The sequence below is a fragment of the Pelophylax lessonae genome (genome assembly GCF_965119305.1).
Source record: "Pelophylax lessonae genome assembly, chromosome: 6".
Lineage (NCBI taxonomy): Eukaryota > Metazoa > Chordata > Amphibia > Anura > Ranidae > Pelophylax > Pelophylax lessonae.
The window spans coordinates 59,069,860-59,093,213 of record NC_138773.1 but is presented as its reverse complement, the minus strand read 5'-3'; the positions used below and the strand labels follow the sequence as shown (position 1 = coordinate 59,093,213).

General features: G+C 43.4%; 1 protein-coding gene across 4 annotated transcripts in view; it reads left to right on the top strand.

The window, feature by feature from the left end:
- Positions 1-23,354, top strand: part of CHTF18 (chromosome transmission fidelity factor 18) — a gene marked incomplete at its 3' end in the record, with an annotated part of 125,185 nt that overhangs the window by 37,591 nt on the left and 64,240 nt on the right. For all 4 annotated transcript variants that reach the window (XM_082261250.1, XM_082261251.1, XM_082261248.1 and 1 more), the window contains exons 9-13: positions 4,013-4,110; positions 7,360-7,483; positions 12,202-12,344; positions 16,157-16,250; positions 23,247-23,345. In XM_082261250.1, the coding sequence (XP_082117376.1) occupies positions 4,013-4,110; positions 7,360-7,483; positions 12,202-12,344; positions 16,157-16,250; positions 23,247-23,345 (558 nt within the window). The remainder of the gene's footprint in view (positions 1-4,012; positions 4,111-7,359; positions 7,484-12,201; positions 12,345-16,156; positions 16,251-23,246; positions 23,346-23,354) is intronic.

The following is a 23,354-nucleotide window of genomic DNA, read 5'->3' as shown; positions in this document are numbered from 1 at the left end:
GTATTGCAATATGTGTGAACTAAAAATCCATGTTTTTTATTGCATATTTGTTGGAAAGGGTGTAGCAGTGTGCAGAGGGTCCATCCAGAATTTGTAGTGTTAATATGTGGTCACACCCCTTTAGCACCTGATAGTTTAAACACATGTACAAGCTATTGGGATTCTTTTCTCATCATATAGCTGTTATTTGTATTTACCACTGCATAGAGATATTTAAGAATAGATTTGTCTTTTTTTTTTAAACTTTAAATAACTCAATTATACACCACACATTTAGTTTTTATTGTATCTGATTAATCAAAACAATCGGCCAACTAATCGAGTATGAAAATAATTGTTAGTTGCAGCCTTAAACTAAAGCAATGTTAGTGCGGCAATTTCCCCCACTGTGTCTTTTGTGTTTTGATAGGGGGGCTGCTTCCACTTGGCCTGCCAGTGCTGATTGGATGCTGGTTGTCCAGCATGTCTCTTTGACAAAAGCCTGTCGTTAGACTAGCTTCTGTCAGACAGGCTGCTGTACCCACTGACTGAACGTCGGCCCGTTTCTGTTACACCGACTGATACTGGCCAATATTCACCCCTTATGTACCCAACCTTATGCCTCGTACACACGTGCAGATCGTCGGCCGAACGATCGGCCGTCTTTTGTCCCCGGGCTGTCGTGTCTGTTGAAAAGTGCAAAAGACTGCACAAGAATTTTGTCCGGCGACTACAGCCGACTGCAGAAGTGATGTCATGTGATGGTTAACTTTCCGTGTGTTTTTTTTCTTTTCTGAGCATGCCCAGTCTTGCTAATCTGCTGTCTGTCGGCCGAATTCTGTACTGACTGGCGAACAATCGGCCGCTCTGGTGTCGGCATACAAAAATTTTAATGCTTGCACGACAGATTCTTTTCGGCCGAAAGTGCGCTGTCGGAAGCATCATACTAACAAGCCTTCAATCGGCCGATCGGTCGTCGGCCGAATCTTTTCGGCCAACAATCTGCACGTGTGTACGGGGCATTACTGCCTTAGTCTGACGACACAGATATCATGTTATCTGTATTGTTTTGCAATTGATGTCTAGTACAATTTTTAACTCCCTGCCAGCACACAGGCCTTGATGAAGGGGACGTTTTAAACTCCTGAATTTGTTTGAATACCATTTTGGTCAAAAATAAACTTTACTGTACTGAATCATTGTGCCTTGTGGCACTCTTGTCCTAATGCTCTACAGACTACAACAGGGACTCTATGCTACATTCCATTTGACAAGTTTATATAAGAAATCCAAAAGTATAACTAAAGACAAAACTAGGGATGCACCGAAATGAAAATTTTGGACCGAAACCGAAAATGCAGGATGCCATTGGCCGAAAACCAAAACCGAAAATGACTTTTTCCCCCAAAAAAATTTAAAATAGATGGAACAGGGGCATACACCAAAAAACAGACAGCAACGTACACCTGTCGCTGCCACGCTGCCACCCTGTCACAGTATATGTACTGTGATGGGTTGGCAAGAGGTTAATTTAATTACCAATGGTATTTGTATTATGCAGCATGAGGGGGTTAATGTATTGTCACTGCTGGTCACTGATGCATTAGTGACTGACCAGTGGCAGTTAATTAACCCCTTTGTGCTGCATTAGTGCAACCAGTATCAGTGTTAACACTGGTTGCGCTAATGCAGCACAAAGGGGTTAATTAACTACCACTGGTCGGTCACTAATGCAGCAGTGACAATACATTAACCCCCTCATGCTGCATAATTAATACAAATACCAATGGTAAGCTGCCTCAGCTATCACCCCCCCCCCCCCCCCTGAGCTTAGGCTCAGCGTCCCTCTCCTACTCACTCCTCAAGTCACTGTGTCCATTATTCAAAAGTCTCGCCTCTGGCCGGCCGCCCGCCTCCCGGTGATGTCATTTCTACTACGATCTGTCCATGAATGAACTGACACAACGGGCGGGCGAGCGGCTGCTAATAGCTGTCAGTATGTGAGCTTCACTTCTCTTCAATTCCCTGACAGTCCGGGCGGGAGGGCGGGGCGAGCGGCCGCTAATAGATATTACTATGTGATCCTTCCTGTCAGCTCAGCGGGACTGTGACTGTGTGTGAATGAGATCTATACTGACCTGACACCGGGCGGGGGGAGCGGCCGCTGAGCAGCCCTTCACTTCCTTGTCAGGCATGTATCTCCGCTGACAAGGAAGTGAAAGGCTCACATAGTTACAACTATTAGCGGCCGCTCCCCCCCTGCCCGGTGTCAGGTCAGATCAGATCTCATTCACACACAGTCACAGTCCCGCTGAGCTGACAGGAAGGATCACATAGTACTATGTATTAGCAGCCGCTCGCCCCGCCCTCCCGCCTGGTATGTCCATTCATAATGCACAGATCATAGTAGGGACGTCATTGAGAGGCGGGCGGGCGGCCGGCCAGAGGCGGAACTTTTAAAACCTGCCCTGCGCTGCGCCCTCCTCCTTCCTCACGGCGGCCATATTAATTTCGGCACTGTTAACTCATTTTCGGCCGATAATTTCGGTGGCCGAAATTTCGGTACATCCCTAGACAAAACTTTTTTTTTTGGCTAGAGTGGAGGGATTTGAACACCTGTCAGTTTTAATGCTCTCTGTGCCCCCGTTAAGGAGAGTCACCCTCTCTATTTGTTTTGTTTACCATTATTATTGAGAGTGAAAGAAAATGCCAAACTGTGGTTGTCCCGAAAAAAGTAATTGAGGGGAAATCTTCCAATGAAGCCACTAATTCTGGTGACCTGGGGGGTCCCCAAGATATTCCTTTAATTTGCAGGGATTTCCTCTGACTTCCCATTTGGCTATGGGACATGAAAGGAAATCTCTGCAATGGGACACAGTTGGCGAAAAAAACAAAAAAATTGCCCTTGCTCTATCCAAAATGGGGAAAAAAAAGTTTTGCCTGTAGTTCTACTTTAAGGTTTTTTTATTTGAATTTTTCTTTACCGAATTTACTTTTTTCCAACTGAATTTATTTTAGTTAAAATGATTCTGAACAAAGTTCATACTTTGTGCAATAATCCAGTAAATGTACAAATATATGTTTATGCAGAATATTAGCTATTGCCTTTGAAAAGGGCTTACAATAGTCAAAATGACAAGTCAAATTCCCAAGTAGTAAATAGTTTTTTTTTTTTTTTTTCTTTTTTTCTAGTGAGCTTTGAAAATTGTTTGCTGTACCTGTTTACTTGTTTATGTAGAGATGAGACTTGTCCCCAGTGGTCACTGAACCAGTCGTTTTGGTCTCTACCAAAATGGAGCTTACAATCTGAATACTGCCTTTCATAACCAGGCCAGTTTTGGTGGAAGGTCCCACAAAGCACAATGTTGTTGGCCTGAATCAAACCAAAGACCCTTGTGTTGCCAAAAAGCAGAGCCCACCCCATGCTGTCCCAACATAAAATCCTGCCCTAAATGTCGCCTGTTTTTGAGAAGAAAAACCATAGCAGATTTTGAGGGGTTATTAAAAAGGGTGAGGGGGGAACTTTTGCTGTTTTTAAATTAACCTAAAGTCAAAACTTTTTTTAGTTTTGGATAGAGAAAAGAAGAGGTAGAACATTGGTCATGTCATGTATTTACTGCTATCTTTGTCCCTGTTACAGAGATTCACCGTTTGAGTAGTGACCTAAACAGGAAGAGAGAAGTTTTCGTGACTTTAATGAGACTTCCTGTTGCGTGTATGGGAGAGGAAGTGAAGGGAAACTACCCCAATGGGACACAGATCATAAAATAAAATCAGCAAAAACTTATAAAAGTTTTTGGTTTACTTCTATTTTAACAGTAAACCTGGAATACCTTTAGAAAACCAAACATTTGCTGGTACTTTGATGATCAGTAGCCTCCATGAAACGTGTGAAGGGATTGCCAAAATTCCCTAAAACATATGTGTTTCAGAATTTATAGATTAACACAGACCTAGGAAATGAAGGCTTATTTTGATATCTAATGTATAATGTTTGTTTAATTTCCTAAATATTCAATATATTTCTTCCAAGGTTGCATTGCTTACTGGTCCCCCTGGTCTCGGGAAAACAACTCTGGCTCATGTTATAGCAAGGCATGCTGGGTACAATATTGTGGAAATGAATGCCAGGTGAGTTTTTTTTTTTTTCTATGCTTTGAGATTATAAAGGAACTTTAATAATTTCAAGTTATTGCTTTCAATTGCTCTTACTCTTTCTAGGTATTGTGTTTTTCTGTCTTTATTAAAGTGATTGTAAATGATCACCTTGTAAAAACAACCCATTCAGTTTAAAATAAATGAAAGACAAAACATTTTTGTATAGATATAAAAAAGGGAAAAAAATGATATATTTTTTTTTTTTATATATATAAGTGATCACATTCCCTCTGTTCTCAGCTGTATAAGAGCTGGGAGAGGAGAAGCAGCAGCACACTGAGCTTACCAATGAATGGCTATGCAGCAGAGGCGCATCAGGACTTGGTTATTGGAGGAGAGCAGGCTGAGTTTCCAGCATAGCTAGAGAACTGACCACAGTGTGTTATGTTTAGTGTTGTCAGATTTTTAATAGGAAAGCAGAGGGACTGGAGGGAACACCAGAGATTTCACACAGAGGAAGCAATAGAAATAGGACAGGAGACTTTCTCATACAAATACATGGTATAGCAGCCACATATCAGGAATATGAAGTGTGTGGAGTAACAAACACTTTAACCTAAGCAGTCAACTTACTGCCTCCAGAATCTCGCTCTTTGCTTTAGTCTCTGTTCACGTTTTGCGAGTTAGATGTGGTTTGAACTGCATCCGATTTGCATAAAGTGAACTGTCAGCCTTCACAATGCTATCGGTTCACACATGAACCGATAGGCGGCCGTGGTGCAGTTTAAAGAGTCCTTTGAGTTTTTCAGTCCCGTTCAGGTGTGATTTCAGGTAAAAATTTGCATCTGAACAGGTAAACAGAAACACACCAGACTGCCGCACTGAAACCGCGTCTACACGTATGTGAATGGAGCTGGATAGTTAAGTCTGCCCAAGCGTAATATTTAATCCTTGGGTGAAACCATTCAAGAGGAATTACAGAACATCTGATTATGTCTCGCACTTGGCTTCTGTGGCAGGAAGTGTTATCCCCCATGACCCTCCTGTTATACTCATCTGCTCCAGTTTTCATAGTAAACACCTATATCTTTATATATGGCCAAGGTGGTGGTGAGGTAAAGTCCTAAACTCTGGCAGGGAGGTTTTGCCAGAATGCCTGTGAGATTTACAGAGGTGGTGTCATTTGTGCTCCAGTATCCATCGGTAACTGAAACATCGCATTTAGGTAGACCATCTCTTTTAAATATTTTATCATTTCTTACCATTTCCTTTCTTGTAATTTATCAGCTGGAAGGTTTCTTTATCCATGTCCAATTAAAGCCTAATATGGGTTGTGAATGAATAGGATGCACTGTAATTTGACTATCCCAAATTCTTAACAATATAGTATCAAATATGTAACAATTGACACTTAGGTCCCTTTCACACCATTCATTTCATCAGTTTTTTCAGTCAACCTCAATTTCACATCCTTTTACGTCCTATTAAAAAAAATGTATGGTTAAAAAATAAGGCTTTTGTCTGTTCCAAAAAAAAAAAAACAGATGTTGACAGAAGCAGATGAAAACAGATGTAAATGGACGATAATTAATTTATATCAGTTTTTCCATAGGAGTGCAGTGATGTCTGTTTTTCATCCGTCAACAGATGGATGAAAAACTGACAAATGGTAGGTATGTGTGAAAGGGGCCCTAATGGTGATCTGGAAGGTAATCGCCAAACAACTAAACCATAGGTTAAATAAACTCAAATCCTAAATGTTTAATGTGGGAATGCTTATTTGAAAGAACCTGCTACATAAAATTGCAGGTAATGAAACCAAATGTGCAAAACACAAAAAAAATAAAATAAACAGTGTTTCACAGTTCATATATTTGCATAAAAATAAAAGCTATTCTTGCTTCCCACATTCAATTGCAACAAAATAATCGCAGTGCACATAGATTGATTCCACATAAAAGGTGTATCACCACTGTGCTGTATGCATAAGGTTGGCAGCTTTGCTAAGCGGCCAACCTTCCACATACAGCATGATGGCAATGCACCTTTTTTGTGGATTCCCTCTTCTTCTTTCCCTAATTCTCCACCTCTGGGCTGGAGAATCTGGGAGGGAGAATTCCTACAGAAATCGCAAGTGAGATGCTGAGATCCCTACCTTCATAACTGACTAGAATACTGCAATCATTGAGCAGCAAATGAGATCGCCTGTGATGTAATTTAGTTATCTTGCAAACCTGGCCTGTTAGTGGGTTCCAAGGACAGGAGTTGAGAACCACTGATCTAAGTTTCATAAACCGATATTGATCTGAGATTACCTGCGATCATCAGGATTGCAGCACATCTCAGTTATATAAACGTACACCTAAATCCGGTATTACATCCTCACACTAACCTCTCCCCAGACTGACCATGCTGCTGTGCAAACGGTGTCTGTTGATCCTCCATCCAGAGTGGAGATGCCTTAAAGCGGAGTTCCGGCCTCAAAAACCACTTTGGCCCATCCGCTTGCTGAAAATCACCTAATCACCTTTTTTTTTTTTTTTTTTTTTTTAATTTCTGGTGCAGGCGCGTCATTCCTTGCTAAACAGCTTCTGGGCATGCCAAGAAGCTGTGCAGGGATGACGCACCTGCCCCGGAAGTGACGAGCAGGGTCGGTGCAGGGCATTCTGGGACCCAAGAGGACGCCCTGGCTTCAGCTGCCCACACCTGAGATGGCAGCGCTGGACAACAAATTTTCAAGGTAAGTATTTCTTCTAAAAGGTAACTGCAACCTGGGACAGTTCAGAGGCTAGCCATTATGAAATGCACTAGCCCTGACTGTCCCAGGGGTATTTTTATCTAAAAAACATTTCTGAGGCCGGAACTCTGCTTTAAGACGGGAAGTGTTACTGGCTGTATCACCACGTGGGGAGGAAAAAAAAGCACCCCCCCCCCCCCCCCAAAAAAAAAAATAAAAAAAAAAAAACAATCTAGCCAACAAATGTAATGATTGGTAAGCTGCAACATAATACAATTTTGTTTTGGTTGTTTTATACTGCTTTAAATATATTTCTAATGCAGCTAGTGTAAATAACAAACTTTCAATATCCATTCCTGTAATCTCTAGTATAGCACTACTCAGACTATAGAGGGAGCATTAGTACTGTAAGCCATCGTGTTCAGTGGCTGTGCACATGTTCTGACAGATAAAATAGCAATTGCTTGTGCAGTTCTGTTTCAGCAAGAGATGAATATTACTATGTGTATGTAGGTGACCCTTTTCTTTTTTGTTTAATTTACCAGTGATGACCGCAGCCCGGAAGTCTTCAAGACACGTATAGAAGCCGCTACTCAAATGAAGTCTGTTCTGGGAGCAGATGAGCGACCCAACTGCCTGGTTATCGATGAAATTGATGGTGCACCCACTGTAAGTATGGGGACTGCGGCCTCATGTATACAAAAAAAAAAAAACGGTAAGATATAATTTGCTGTCAGTGTTTAACCACTTAAGCCCCGAAAGATTTTACCCCCTTCCTGACCAGGGGGTATTTTGCAATTCGGCACTGCGTGACTTTAACGGACAATTGCGCGGTCGTGCGACGCTGTACCTAAACTAATTTGACGTCCTTTTTTTTCCTACAAACAGAGCTTTCTTTTGGTGGTTTTTGATCACCTGTGCCATTTTTTGATCATGCGCTATAAACAAAGAGCGTCAATTTTGCAAAAATAACAATATTTTTCACATTTTTTTTATATGAAATTCCCCCAAAAAATGTAAAAATCAAAATTTTTTAACATTTTCGGCCAATTTGTTTTATGCTATATATGTTTGGTAAAAAAAATCACAAAAAGCGTATTTTGATTGGTTTGCGCAAAAGTTATCGCGTTTACTAACAAAGGGAAAGATTTTTGTCATTTTTGTTGTTTGTTTTTTTTAACGCGTAATGGCGGCGGACAGATCGGACCCTTGACTGACATTTTTGACACTTTTGGGGTTACCAGTGACATTACTGCAGTAATCAGTGCTATACATATGCACTGTTACTGTAAAATGACACTGGCAGTGAAGGGGTTAACTTTATTTGAGAGGGAGGGGCTGTGTGTGTCCCTAGGTGCGTGATTCTAACTGTGATTGGCTGTGGCTTGAGCTGTAGGAACAATGATCAACGGTCCTACATAGTAGAACTGTATGATCACTATTCATACACGGGAGAATGACAGGCGGCTTGTTTACATCAGCCGCCTGCCTTTCTCCCTCTCCCCCGACGATCGCCGAGTGACCGGCGTAGCCTCACAGGCTAGTGACTTATATATACGTCACTTTGCCTGTGAGGGGCTGACTGCCGCAGTATATGTACTTGTGGCGGTCGGCAAGTGGTTAAACTGGAACTCCTTGTGAAAACATTTTAGTTTGGTTAGTGTGGAAGGCTTACAACCACTGTCTTACAACCACTTATAGGTTGAACTGGATGGACTGATGTCTTTTTTTTCAACCTCACTAACTATGTAACTGTCAGGTTCTTGTTGCTTATGTGTGTTCCCATTGGAAGATTTCCCTTTACTTGCTATAACAAAAGCACATATTAATTAGTGGTGAATTCTTACCTTTTTTTCTGTTCTCCTCAAAACCATTGTCTCGTTTTTCTGTCTTTGCGACATTGGTCACAAGAACAAATAATCAAGAAAACCACAATAAAAACCTGGCACAAGGTTCTAACCCTTCTCTACTCTATCATAGACTCAGTTTTTTGATGGATTTCCATTTTTCCTTTTTAGCTGTCCCCCACGCTGCTCATGCTCCCTGACCGCCGGTGTCTCCTAGCAAGCAGTGTGTGTCCGCTTCCCTCAGTACTTCTGCCTTCCAAGCCTTATTCACGCCATTGTTCTTTCCCCAAGCAACACAGAACATTTCACAAGGCTTTCTGCGGCTTGCAGGCCACAGACTGTTCGGTTCCTTCTGAACCGGCTGAGTTGCGAGCCATGTATGGCAGGCTGATTGTACCCAAGTTGATTAATCAATGAACTTTGGTACAGCCAGCCTGTCTGATTTTTACATGTGATTTTTGCAAGTTGCTGTTATAGCCGCTAGAAAAAAAAAAAAATCAATGTGTTCTCCCAGCCCGGGATGGTTTCCCCCTTATCGGGAGAACACAATAGCTCGTCGGGAGGGATTTCCCCATCTACTCTGTGTTAATGGGGAAATCCAGCTTGCAGGAAAGAAAATCGCTGCTTCTATGGGCAGCCTAGGTTTGGCTCTCACTCCTTCAAACACTCTTGCACTGTGTGCACAGGTTTAGATATACATCTCATGGTATAAAGGGAAATAAACCCTTCTCCAGCAATATTGCAGACAAAGCTTTATTATTGAGAAAAATACTTCTACCCACAAGTTGTCTGAATGACAGGCACTTATCTGGTCCAAAATCACCACAGATATCCTGCTAGAGGCTGACATTCTTATGCGGTAACCACTGTTAACAGATATTTTTAGCTATAGCATGCTCCACCCCCTCGATTTTTCCAAACGTATTTCATTAGGGATTGGGGGGGGGGGGGGGCTCTGCATATGATGGACTGATTGTGTTAAAATTGAATCCACACTTGTTGCTGGGTTCACACATGTGATGCAGGAACCAGTGCAATTTCTGTGCGGGTTCCCGCATAGCATGTCTCTCGCAGGCAGTTTACACTGCCCTCTGCGAACCGCTGCAGATGTCAATACAAAATTATTGACACCCCCAGATCAGTACCCAGATCGCAGTGCGAACTGTAAAATGGTGCAGGATTTGGATCGCATAGGTGTGAACACCTATGCAATCCTATTCCAGCGCAGACCAAAAAAAGGTCCTGCACCCTTTTGGTCCAAATGCGATGCAAATTCAGCCATCCGATTACAAAACGTGTGGCTGAATTCACATTGCATTTGATCTGCATAGAAATGCGGTGCAAATCACATGCGATGTCTGACATCGCAAAAGTGTGAACCCAGTCTTAGGCTGTGTCTCTTGAGTGAGTTTAAATACAATATTTTAATGCCTGGTTGAAGATGGACACATGTAATAGCAGTGACAACCCAGGAAAATCTGTGTTCACAGCTAAATTGTCGCCTTAACAAAATCCCACCACAGTTTCATACAGGTTTTTGTGACCGTACTGAGAAACTTAGCTGTTTTGGAGTCATCATGGCTCTTATGCTGGCCATACACTATATGAAAAATCATTTAAACTCCTTTTCGGATAACGAACACTCGGCCAAAAGAGCAAACGATTTTGCCATCATATAATGACCAGATTTTGTTCAATAAAGTGTTCAATGGACATAATTGAATCCGTTTTTCATTAGTTTTGTCACATATGCCGGTTGCAAACAGTTCGGACAAGAAGCACATTAACCTTTCAACTTATCGTTCAGCAGCATTTTCCAGCCTGTTCCTTCATTTTTTTCACTCTGAAAAGTAAAAACTGATTTTCTATTTGTGCCAATTAACTGGACAAAAAAAGAACGAATGGTCCAAATGGCAGACTTTTAAACTATTTTTCGGCTAGTGTATGGCCAGCATTACAGTCTTTGGTGTGCAGAAAATATCAAACATGCAGCTGTTTCACCACCTCTGCCTGTCACAAGCAAGCAGGCCTTAAGGCTCCATTCACACTTGTGTGATTTCCTTTGCAACTGCAGAGCAACTTGATGCTACTTTGATCGTGTGCGACTTGTCTTTGACAATGTGACTGTGTGTGCTCTACAAAGTCGCATGTATATTCTTCAGGTGCGACTTTCATGCAACTTTTGAGGGTTTACATTGAAGTCTATGGCCCTCGTTGCATGAAAGTCAGGCCAACGTAGTGCAGGAACTACTTTAAAGTTGTTGCAATTTTAAAGTAATACTAAAGCCTTGTTGGTGTGTCTGTGTTATTTGTTAAAAAAAAAGGAACATAATTGCCTGCTGTGGTTTTGCACAGAGCAGCCCAGTTCCTCCTCTGCTCGGGTCCCTCACCAGCACTCCCGGCTCCTCCCTCCTGGGTGCACCCAGAGCAAGCAGCTTGCTTTGGGGGCACCCAAGCAGGCGCTCCTGACCCTTGACTCTCTGTCTCCTGATTAGTTCACTAGGTGTGATTGACAGAGGTGGGAGCCAATGTGGCTCCCGCTGCTGCCGAAAACCAATCAGGAGTGTGAATCCCCAGAGAGGCAAGGCTCTTGTGGACATCGCTAGATCGAGAGGGTGCTCAGGTAAGAAATGCATAGAATGCATGAAGGTAAAAACCTTGTGCCTTTACAACCACTTTAAGTCACATAGATATGAATGGTACTCATTGTCAAATATGGGGTGTGACTTGTCATGCAACTCTGGAGTCCAAAGTCTCATGACAAGTTGCACAAGTGTGAATGCGTCCTAATCTAAATAAAAGCTGGCACTACTTGGATCCATATTGACATGACTTTCCCCTCCAGTAAAATGCTGTGCAAGTATTTGGTATGCAGTGTAAGACAGTGTTGCCTACTAAAATAAAGTAGAACTGTAGGCAAAACTTTTTTTTTTTTTTTTTTTCTTCATTTTGGATAGCGTAAGGGAGGGTTATAACCCCTGTAAGGTTCATTTTCACCATCTGTATCCCATTGCAGAGATTTAGCTTCACTTCCTGTCCCATAGCCAAACAGGAAGTGAGAGAAAAGCCCTCCAAATTAAGGGAATCTCCTGCAGAACTAGTGTGCCCATTGAAAGATTTCCCCCTCTGACTTTTATGAGGACGACCCAAAAATTTGTGATTTTCTTCTAATAATAATGGAAAACAGGACAAATAGAGGGGGGCACAGACAGCAATAAAAACTGACAGGTGTTCTAATCCCTCTGCACTCTATCCAGAGCTAAAAAAAACAAAAGTTTTGCCGTTAGTCCCCCCCCCCCTATTCTTTATATCTCCGAAGAGCAGCCATGACTTGTACGACAGTTACTAATTACTCTGATTTTGGGTTTTTAAGAGTAGATCCTGTGCATGCCATGGACAAAACAGATCTCGGCTGGTACAGTAAAATTTACAGTACAATGACTTCAAATTTTCAAATGTATAAGATTTGTTTTCCTTGACACACATGTGGACCCTGATGTTTGGGTTTTATTGATCTTTTAATGTTTATATTTTTTGTAGATATCCATTAACATGCTGCTCAGCTTAGTAAACAGAAAAGATGGGAAAGAGACCGACTCTTCGGCTGAAGGTGCAGCAACAAAGAAGAAAAAGAAAGAAGGCGGTTTGCTGCTTAGACCTATCATCTGTATTTGCAATGACCAGTAAGTCCTGATCTCAATTGTTTGTGATAAAGTAGCTCTTGTGTGGTGATACACTGAACAGCCATACATTTACAGCCACAGACAGGTTAAGAAGTGAACCACTGCAATTGAAAATGTTGTCCCTGAAGTTGATGTGTTGAAAGCAGAAAAAATGGGTATTGCAGTTTGTTGTGTATGGGGCTGCATACCACAGACCAGACCCATGCTGACCCGTATCCACAGCCAAAAGCACCTACATTGGGCATGTGAACCTCCGAACTGGACCATGGAGCAATGGAAGGTGGCCTGGTGTGATTTTATCATGGTTTCTGGTACATCATGTGGATGGCTGGGTGTGTGTGCATCAATTCCCTGGGGAAGAGATGGCACCAGGGTACAGTATGGAAAGATGGCAAGCTGGCAGAGGCAGAATAATACTTTGAGCAGTTTTCTGGTGGGAAGCCTTAGCTCCTGCCATCCATGTGGGCGTTACTTGGATATGTAACACCTACTTAAACATTGCTGCTGACCAAGTACATGGTATTCCTTGTTGGTAGTGGCCTCTTTCAGCAGGATAATGCACCCAGACACACTGTAAATATAGTTCAAGAATGGTTTGAGGAACACAATAATGAGTTTGAGATGTTGACTTGGCCACCAAATTCTCCAGATCTCAATCCAAACAAACAATTGTGGGCTGTGCTGGAAAAACAAGTCTGATCCATTGAGGCCCCACCTCACTACTTACAGGATTTAAAGGATCTGCTGCTAACAGCTTGGTGCCAGATACCACAGAATACCTTCAGAAATCTAGTGGAGTCCATGCCTCAATGGCAAAAGGGGGACCTACTCAATATTAGATGGGTGGTCCTAAAGTTATAGCTGATCGGTGTATATCTGGTAAAGTGCACAGCACAGACAGGCAGTGTAGGAGAAGGCCTGTGTAACCTAGGACAGGTTAATGTTTGTGTCTGTATTAATAAATTCCTCCTCTTCTCTTCAGAAGTAGTGCTGCACCAATATGAAATCATGTCACCAATGACTTCCTGTGTGTCTATTTATAAGAACAGTTATTGTCACAGAAATAGATATGCATTAATGTAATTTATTCTGTGAATCTTGGCTTCCACCTACTTATGCTTCTTGAATATTAATCCCACAATCCTCAGATCACCAGTCATCGGAAGTGGGGTGGGGCGGGGGGGACCAGCTTTGATATGAGGAATCAAAGCCTTGTCTCTATAAAGATGTCCTCCACCACACAGGCACAGTGCAGAAAAAGACATAGTAATCAGTAATGACGGTAAAAAATTGCTACAGGATATCCCGGCACCTAGTCCTACTTTCCCTTTTTTTTTTTTTTTTTTTTTTTTTTTTTTTTTTTTTTTTTTGGGGGACACGGTTTCCATAGGTATTTTTAAACACCAAGAAAAAAGATATTTTAGTTGATTGCTGATGTTAAACATTTCCATACCGCTGGATGTCATGATGTCCTGGGCTTTCAGTGGAGATATCTGAATGATGCCAAGTTGGAGAATGAATCGGCTCGAGACAGCCGTTTATCATAGAGCTGACCGAGGACTAGATGGTCCCCAGGCCATCTTTATGACCTTTTGGAGGCCGGGCATGACGTTATGACGTCACTTCCAGCCCCGGCAGATGTAAATACTGCAGTTTAGACTTAATAGACCCTATAATTCCTTGTAATAGGAATAAAAGTGATCAAAAATAAGTTTTTGGCGTAACCAGAAGCTGCATGGAGTAGGACGCGGTTCCTTGGCGCTCTGCCGACAGACTCTCCTTTCGATTATCTTGCTACTCATCCTGTGCCCGCACTTACCTCAAATCTGCACCCAACACCTTTACTCTCGGCAGAGGTATGTCTCCTCCTCGCAAAACCACTGACAGTTGCTAAACTGGATCGGTACCGCTACAAGGACAAGGACTCGCAGGCCAAAGATGGCGGCTCCCCCTACATCGACGCTGAGACTCCTGCTCCAGACACTGTCCTCGAGGCCATATCTAATTGTCAGGTGACTTTGACAACCAAGATCGAGGAGGTTAAGGTTGACATCTCCCTTTATAAGACAGGACATCCATAAACTCTGCGACCGAGTGTCCGAGGCCAAACATCGCCTGAGCCACGTGGAGGAGGCCATTCCACCATTGCAGGTCTCCTATGATCAAGCTACCCGCCATATTGCCCAACTCCAACAAAAACAGGATGACCTGGAGAATTGCATGAGAAGGAATAACTTGCGCTTTGTCGGCCTGCCGGAGGGAGCTGAGGGGAGCAATCCTGCAACATTCCTAGAAGAAATACTGATTAAGAGCAACGGCAGAGAACCGTTTTCACAATAATTTGTGGTAGAGCACGCTCACCGAGTTCTGACCAAGCTTCCACCGTCGGGAGCGCCGGCACATGTCTTGATAGCTAAATTTCTTAATTATAGAGATCGAGACACGTTCCTTTTGCTTATCTCGTGAGAGAGGCAACATTCCATATCATAATATGCAAGTCCTGGCATTTCCTGACATTTCGGCGGAGGTGCAGCGTCAGAGCAGCCGATTCGCCACCTGAAATATGCCATGTTGTTCCCGGCCCGGCTCCGTGTTGTGGGAGATGACCGGGTTCATTTCTGTGAGGAGCCAGAGGCAGCCCTGAAGTGGTAGATCGATTGGACCCAGCCTGAGGTGTAAGTGCTTAATGGAATTGTTGCTCCTTCTCTCTGCTCCTCATTGTTGCTACCTGACCTACCCACCCAACTTGCTTAACATGGTTTACCGCAGTGATCCTCAGCTCTGGTCCTCGGGGCCCACTAACGGGCCAGGTTTGCAAGATAACTAAATTACATCACAGGTGATCTCATTTTCTGCTCAGTGATTGCAGTATTCTAGTCTGAATCTCCCCAAGGTAATACTTAAAATCTGGCCTATTAGTGGGCCCGAGGACCGGAGTTGAGGACCACTGGTTTACTGGAATGGATCAACCCCCCCCCCCCCCCTTTTTTTTTTTTCTTTTTTTCTTTTTTTCTTTCTTTCTTTCTTTCTCTCTCTCCTATAACTATCCACTAACATTGTACACCTGACCTCTACCCAAGTCACGTATGATTTTGGATTACCGGCACTGAAATCTCTGTACTTTTCCATATATACTATTTGCACATTGCTGGTCTGCCGCTGAGGTGGCCTGAGTTTCCTGCTTGGCTTTTGGATACATCTTACAGCAGAAACTGGAGGAAATCCATGCCCTAAACACCCCCTTTGTTCTTCAGGAGTTGTTTGCCCCCCCTATACCACCTTTGCAGAGTACTGGTGGTAGCCGTACCTCTCCTCTAAGTATGGTGCCCCAGCTGATGCCTTGTATAGCTCCTTGTTTCATTCATTAAATCATGACATGCTAGATATCTATTTACTCAGCATAACATCTTTACCATTCACAAAAAACAGGCTAACTTTACTGTGTCCCCCGCCCCCAAAAAAAAAAATTGGCGTTTCAAAAATTGCTGCGCAAATACAGTGTGACGTACAAAATTGCTATGGCCGCGATTTTATTCCCTAGGGTCTCTGCTAAAAAAAATATATAATGTCTGGGGGTTCTGAGTAATTTTCTAGCAAAAAAAGATGAATTGGCCCGGTATGGAAGCAGTTAAACATCCCTTTCTCTTTCATACCAGGTTATGTAATACAAATTATGGATTATTACAGAGTCTTTGCTGTATATAGAAACGGTTATGTCCACTGTAAAGGTGGCTCTTAGTTTTTTGCCCCTCTGCTATTTAACTTGTGTGAATCCTCACCAACTCTGTGCCATCCTTTTCTCTCCTGTACAGGTACGTCCCATCACTGCGACAGTTGAGGCAGCAAGCTTTCATGTTAAATTTCCCTCAAACATTGCCTTCCAGGCTGGTACAAAGGTTATATGAGGTCAGTAAAAACTGGGTTTTAAATCTCATTGTATCTATAGTTAAAGTGGATCCCAGGCCATTACCTAACTATGCTTAAACCTGCCCCCCCCCCTTTCTAAATCCTATTCTAATTACCCTGTAATTAGACATTTATACTTGCCTATTCTCGGGATGCTCCTGTTCGTCATGTAGTCGTCTTTTAGTGGCAGCTTCAGGGGAGAGGCGGGACAACGGATGCCCCAAGCCTACGGGTGACGTCACTGCCCTGGCATTTCAGCTATTGGCAAACTCTCATCTCCCCGGAAGCTGGCCGATGGAGAGATCATGTGACCAGACCGGAGTGCCCTCCGCATAGATAGGTAAAAGTATCTTCCTTTCACAGGGTCATTAGAATAGGATTTAGAAGGTGGGTGGGATCAGGTTTACCCACCTCAATACCAGACCCCATTACCCACTTCCTGTCCAGTCCAGTCCAATTTCCAGCTTTCAGCGCTGTCAGTTTGAATTACAATTGCGCGGTCATTTAACACTGTACCCAAAAAATGACATTTTTATCATCTTATATTTTTTTTTTTAATTCACACAAATAGAACTTTATTTTCATGGTATTTAATCACCACTGGGTTTTTTATTTGTTTTTTGCTAATTAAATCAAAAAAATTAACATTTAGGGGGAAAAAATGTATTTTTCTTATTTTCTGATTTAACATTTTGCAAAGTAAATAATCTTTCTTCATACATGTAGGCCAAAACGTATTCTGCTACATTTCTTTAGTGAGAATAACCCATCAAGGTTCTCTAACAAACCTCTGAGGGCTTTACAGAACAGCTGTATTTATACTGAGATTAAATTACACACCGGTGGACTCGATTTACTAATTACGTGACTTCTGAAGGGAATTGGTTCCACTAGATTTTAATTGGGGGTATCAGAGTAAAGGGGGCTGAATGCAGATGCACGCAACACTTTTCAGATATTTGTAAAAAATTGTAAAAAAACATTTATCATTTTTCTTACACTTCATAATGTATGTGCCCCTTTGTGTTTGATCATTCACATAAAATCCCAATAAAATACATTTACGTTTTTGGTTATAACATGAGATAATGTGGAAAATTTCAAGGGGTGTGAATACTTTTTCAAGGCTGTGTGTGTGTGTGTGTGTGTGTGTGTGTGTGTGTGTGTGTGTGTGTATATATATATATATATATATATATATATATATATATATATATATATATATATATATATATATATATATATACACAGTACATACACAGTATATCTGAAATGTGATCAATCCTGATGTACTGTTGGCCATTCCCAGTTTTGAAGTTGTAGTTTTTTGCAATAATTTTGCGGAAAATTAAGTAATTAAAAAATTGTTTTTCTCTTTGCTTCATTGATGGACACAGCTCCAGAATCTTCTTAACCATTGGTTATGCTGCCCCCTATAGGAGTAGGGCACTAGGCAGGAAAAAGCTTTACCACGCCTATGGGGCACTCCCAAGGGATATACTCCCACACTCAGCTATAGGCATTGTTTTTTTTCTGCCTAGTCAGGAGTAAGGACCTAGTTCCTTGCTGGGATCTCCGGTCCTAGCATTTTTTTCCTTTTTTCAATGAAATTTTTTTCCTCTTTTAGTATTTTCTGTTCCTGTGAGAACTACAATCAACTGCTGAACTGGGCGACAGACTGGATATTCTAGATCCTTAAGGTCTCCCCAGTCCAGCCAGCGAGCGCACGCAGGCCTCAGCTCTGCGCTAGGTCAGCCGCGACATAGCCCCACTGGACGAGGCCTGGCCTGCGAGTTAAACATACAACCTGGTCCTGGCCTGGGTCGCAGCGTGTCTCTTGGCCCGCAGCACCCCCATTCTGATGGTGCGGTGGTCTGCCCGGAGCGTTGCCAACCCGGTTCCGTGGTGTGGTAAGTAGTGTTCCCCCCCTCACCCCTGGTGGTCTTTTGGCGTGGACGTGGGCCCCTCCCTGCGACGCTCGGACCCCCTGGTTTCCCTCCCCCCCCCCCAGCCCCTCTAAATGGTAACGGGGAGTCTTTTGGCTCATATGCGGCCTTTTCGTCTGTCAGGTTCTCAAGACAAAGGATCTAAATTTGTCAGGACCTCCTCCGAGGGTTTCAAGAGGACCTGGTCTGGTATCCAAGAGCGGGTTCTTCCAGACCTGCAGACAAGCCCTCTTCTCCCTGATGGGGTGCCCTCACAAGGAGCATTATCAATTCATGACATTACCCTTTGATCTTGCCTCAGCTCCTCGGATATTCACAAAAGTGTTGGCATTGTAGCGGCAGCGGGGGAATGCGATACTGGGTACCTAGACGTTCTCCGGCTGTTCTAAAATACAACCTGGAAATTACGATACGGACTCTGCAGGAGTTTGGTAATAATTGAACTTCCAAAAATCTGCTCTGGTTCCGTCCACCAAGTTGGGCTATCTGGGTCTGACTCTTGGCTTCAGCAAGTGTGTTTTTTCCAGGGGATATAACTCCAGGATGCAATTTGGCTCCTGTTGTCCAGCCTAAAGGTGTCTACCTTCGAGGCGGGTCTGTTTGCACAGTTCCACTCGAGACCTCTGCAAAGAGAGATTTTTGTGAAGTAGGATAAGAATCCACAGTCTCTAGATAATCTGCTAGCCAACACTTTACTCTCCTGGCTCTGAGGTTGTATACATTTTTTGAGGTTGTATCTCAGTGCAGCAGGCTCTGAGAAAGAGGCAGGTCCTCGAAACGCATCAGCCAGTTGCTGCAAAGGACTCATCACTGTGATGCGTCAACCCAGATGCTGCAACAACTTTATTGTTGATATGCCTTATTGTTATCTCAGTTTGTGAGTATACATCTTAAATTACTTTTAATAAAGCCGTTTTATCTGAGGTAATGCGCTAGGCTGGTGCGCCCTCTGTTGTTCTCAGTCTACATAATCTCATCCTGTTGGGCCGGGATACAAGAGGTTCCCTAATATGGTGGCTTCGCTCTCCGGCTCTTCGACAGGGCAAATCCTTCCTTCCCCTGTACTGGACAGTGGTCTCCACGATTGCCAGCCTGTCTGGGTCCGGAGACGTTTTGGACACGGATGTGCTCAAGGGGTCTGGACTCTGGAGGAGTCAAGACTTTACCGATCAATATACTGGAACGGTTTGTCTGGCTCACTGGACAAATCCGCCTTTAGGTGTGCCCAGTAAGGATTCAATGGGACAATGCCACAGCTGTGGCATATGTCAATCACCGAGGGGGGTCACAAGAAGTGTCCTGGCGGCTCGGGAGGTAGCCGGCATTCTAAGGTTCAGCTGTGTCTTCCGGTGGGGAGCTTCTACGGTCAACCTGTTGGCCTCTTGTCTCAACAGAAAGGTACATAGAATTGAGGCAAGGTCTCTGGATCCTCTGGCCGACACCACAAATGCACTAGTGGCCCCTTGAGGCCAGTATCATCTGATATACGCCTTTCCCACACTAAAACTTCTGCCGAGTCTTCTGCGAAGGATCGAGGCAGAAGGGATCTGGTCATCCTAGTGGCTCCAGACTGGCCTTTGTGGTCTTGGTACGGCAGGTCGCCGATGCTCCTTGGAGACTTCCTCTCAGAGAAGATCTACTGGCCCAAGGGCCAATCTTCCACCCTGCTTTACAGTCTCTGGCTTAAACGGCTTGGCTGTTGAAAGCCAGGTGCTGAAGGATAGGGGCTTGTCTGGATCGGTGATTCCCTTGCTGTTAAAGGCTAGAAAAATCTACCTCTAGGAAGATTTACCATTGCGCTGTAAGACGTACATTGCATGGTATGAGTCTCCTTGGAGGTTATTCCCGTTTCCTTTCAGTGGCTTAGATTTTGGCATTCCTCCAATGAGATGTTAAGCAGCGCCTGGTCTTGGGTACTGTCAAGGGCCAGGTTTTCAGCCTTGGCGGTCTTCTTTTGCTGTCCTTTTGGCTTTGCATTCTTTGGATTGCACCTTTTATTCAGGGGGTTCACCACTTGGCTTCCTCAGTTCGGTATCCATTGCCTCCGTGGGATCTCAATTTGGTGCTGTCGGTTCTCCACTTACCACCTTTCAAGTATATTTGTTAGCTTCCTCTGCTTACATTGTCCCAGAAGGTAGCCTTCTTGCTGGCTATTACTTCTGCACGCAGGGTGTCACAGCTGGCGGCGTTGTTTTGTCGTTCACCTTACCTGGTGACTCACAGAGATAAAGTGGTGCTTCGCCCTTGTCAGTCTTTCCTTCTGTAGGTTGTTTCTGGTTTCCATCTGAATAGACATTGTGTTGCCTTCCCTGTGTCCCAAGTCTAAACATGCTAGGGGGATTGCCTTGCACTCTCTGGATGTGGGTCAGGCGCTCAGGGTGTACCTTGCGGCAACCAATTCATTTAGGAAATCAGCTTTACTGTTTGTCCTTATTGATGGACTTAGCAAGGGGTTGATCGCGTCTGCCGCAACCATTTCCAGATGGACAAGACAGACGGTGGTGCAGGCCTATTCCATTAAGGGTCAGGTTCCTCCTTTCCCTGTTGAGGTGCTTTCTACGCAGGCTCTTAGTGCCTCCTGGGCTTTTCGCCATCAGGCATCAGTGATACAGGTTTGCAAGGCGACCACCTGGTCGTCTGTGCACTCTTTCACAAAATTTTATAAAATGGATGTACTGGCATCTGCAGATGCCGCTTTTAGCTGCAAGGTTTTGCAGGTCGCTGTTTGAGACGACCTGTTCCTCTTTGAGGGTGAATTATTGTCAGGTGAGCTCCAATTGTTCCTGGTTGAGCTCTGTTACCTGGTTGGCTAGGTTTAGCCTTTTGTGAATTTTTTTCTGCTGTGTTTTTTCCCACCCCTCACGTTTCAACTGCTTTGGGACGTCCCAATGGTTAAGAAGATTCTTGAGCTGTCAGTCAATAAACGAAAGAGAAAATTGGATTTTTGTCTTGCCGTAAAATCTTTTTCTCTGATGTTTGTTGATGGACACAGCACCCACCCCTCTATTGAGTTTTTTTTTTCTTCTGACACTGTTTGCAACAAAACTGAATGCCTATAGCAGAGTGTGGAAGTACATCCCCTGGGACTGCCCCATAGGCGTGGTAAAGTTATTTTCCTGCCTAGTGTCCTACTCCTGTAGGGGGCAGCATAACCAATAGTTAGGATGATTCTGGAGCTGTATCCGTTCATGAAAGTCAGAGAAAAGGATTTTACGGTAAGACAAAAATCTAATTTTTTTTTTTTATTTTTACATACTGTCACCAGTGCAGTACAGCATCATGTAACGTGTGGCGGTGATCAGGATTTTTCTTAGCTGCAGCAGGTGGTGGACTCAGCGGATGACAGATTGCGCTGTAGTGCAGCCCATGGGGTGCAATCTTGGGAGGACGTCATGTGACATCCTCCCAGAATAACGGGGCTCCCGTCCAGCCATCATTTTACAGTAGGCCAGACAGGAAGGAGCTAAACATAGTCAATAGCCTGAAATTTCACTTCAAGGATAGTATGAAAAATAGTGTGTAAGATTCAACTGGCTTTACTGTATTGAATATTTTAGGTAACCTTGTGACCGCAATAAACAAAAGCGACTGACACCTATTACAGTCCTTAACTCTAAGGGCCTGCCTTTGCCCTTTGAATTCATTTAGACCTCTAGAATGAAGCATGGGCACCATAGTATATATTTATAACCTAAAAAATGTGGGGCAGCCAATGCTGTATTCTGAAAAAACGTATAACCAAAGGACTTTCTATGATAGAAAAAAAAAAAAACTATTCTTAATGAAAGGATGTCTTCTGGAAATAACAGAGATTACCAGGTCCTCTGGAAATAATAGGAAATATCAGGTCAGAGCAGACAAACCCTAATTGGCAAATTCATCGGAAGGGTGCTGCAGGATTATGTGTAAATGGGGCCAGTGATCAGACTGTGCTCATTTGCTTCCTTTATAGGCTTCCCAGCATACCCGTGAGGATTTTTATCCTGACTGGAGTCCTCCTTTAAGCCTGTTTGGGGATTATGTTGCTTGCCTCATTAAGCTGCAGTTGCTGTTTTACCTGTTTATTTGTTAGGACTGCTTTCTTGAGCTTAATGAGCTTGTCCCAGGACCAGACTGAATTGTTAACTATAAAAGGCATGGCCGGTGTCTCTGGCACTCGTTAAGGCAGCAGGTACAGGGAACTGCTGGGCCTTGCTCATTTAAGTGGCATATTGACACTGTCACGACTGGATGAGCCAGTGGTGTATCTAGGTTACAGAGGATCACAGGGGAGGCCTTTGCTAATGAACTGCTTGACTCTGTGTTGATCCTGCGAGCAGTAAATTATTCCTGCCAAGAAGCAGCAGTGCCCTCAATCATTTGCATAAAGAGGTAAAGTGATCCCAGTACAGAGTAAAGCATGTGAAGATCCACTTAATGAAAACGTGGAGGGCCTTGTTTTTCTTTGTTATAAGGAGAGTGACAGATACGTGCACATCGAGTCAGCTTCACACATTCTAGCCATGGAGAGCCAGTACAAGTCAGTGTCTGTAATGACATGAGTTGTGATCCAAATTTTCATTCTTCCACTGTCCAGTTTAAAACTGCAAAGTTTAACACACAGACTGTTCTGATTCCATGCACTTTTTAAAGTGGTTGGTTATTTTTTCCCTAAAATAACAAACCTGGTATACTTACCTGCTATGTGCAATGGTATTGCACAGAGTGGCCCCGAACTTCCTCTCCTGGGGTCCCCCACCGGCGCTGTCTGCTTCTCATCTTCTCCATCTGCCACCATAGCAAACCGCTTGTTTTTGAAACAGACGTACGGGCTCAATTCCAAGCCAGGCTGTGTGTGTCTATTAACTCACATAGTGCAGCTTGGGTTTACAAAAACATTTTGTCACAGAAAGAAGATTTATGTCCTTTGTGGTTATTGAGAGATAATTTTAAATTAAATATTGTGCCTGGAGTTCAGCATTAAGCATTGCTGTATACCAGTTTCATAATTCGTGTGACTTCTGCCATCACATGGCCTTGTTTATACTATCCTCCTGTTGTGTTTATGCAGATCACCATTAGGCAAGGCATGAAAACGGACACTGGGGCGTTGATGGCTTTGTGCGAGAAGACCGAAAATGATATCCGCTCCTGCATTAATACGTTACAGGTATGTTCA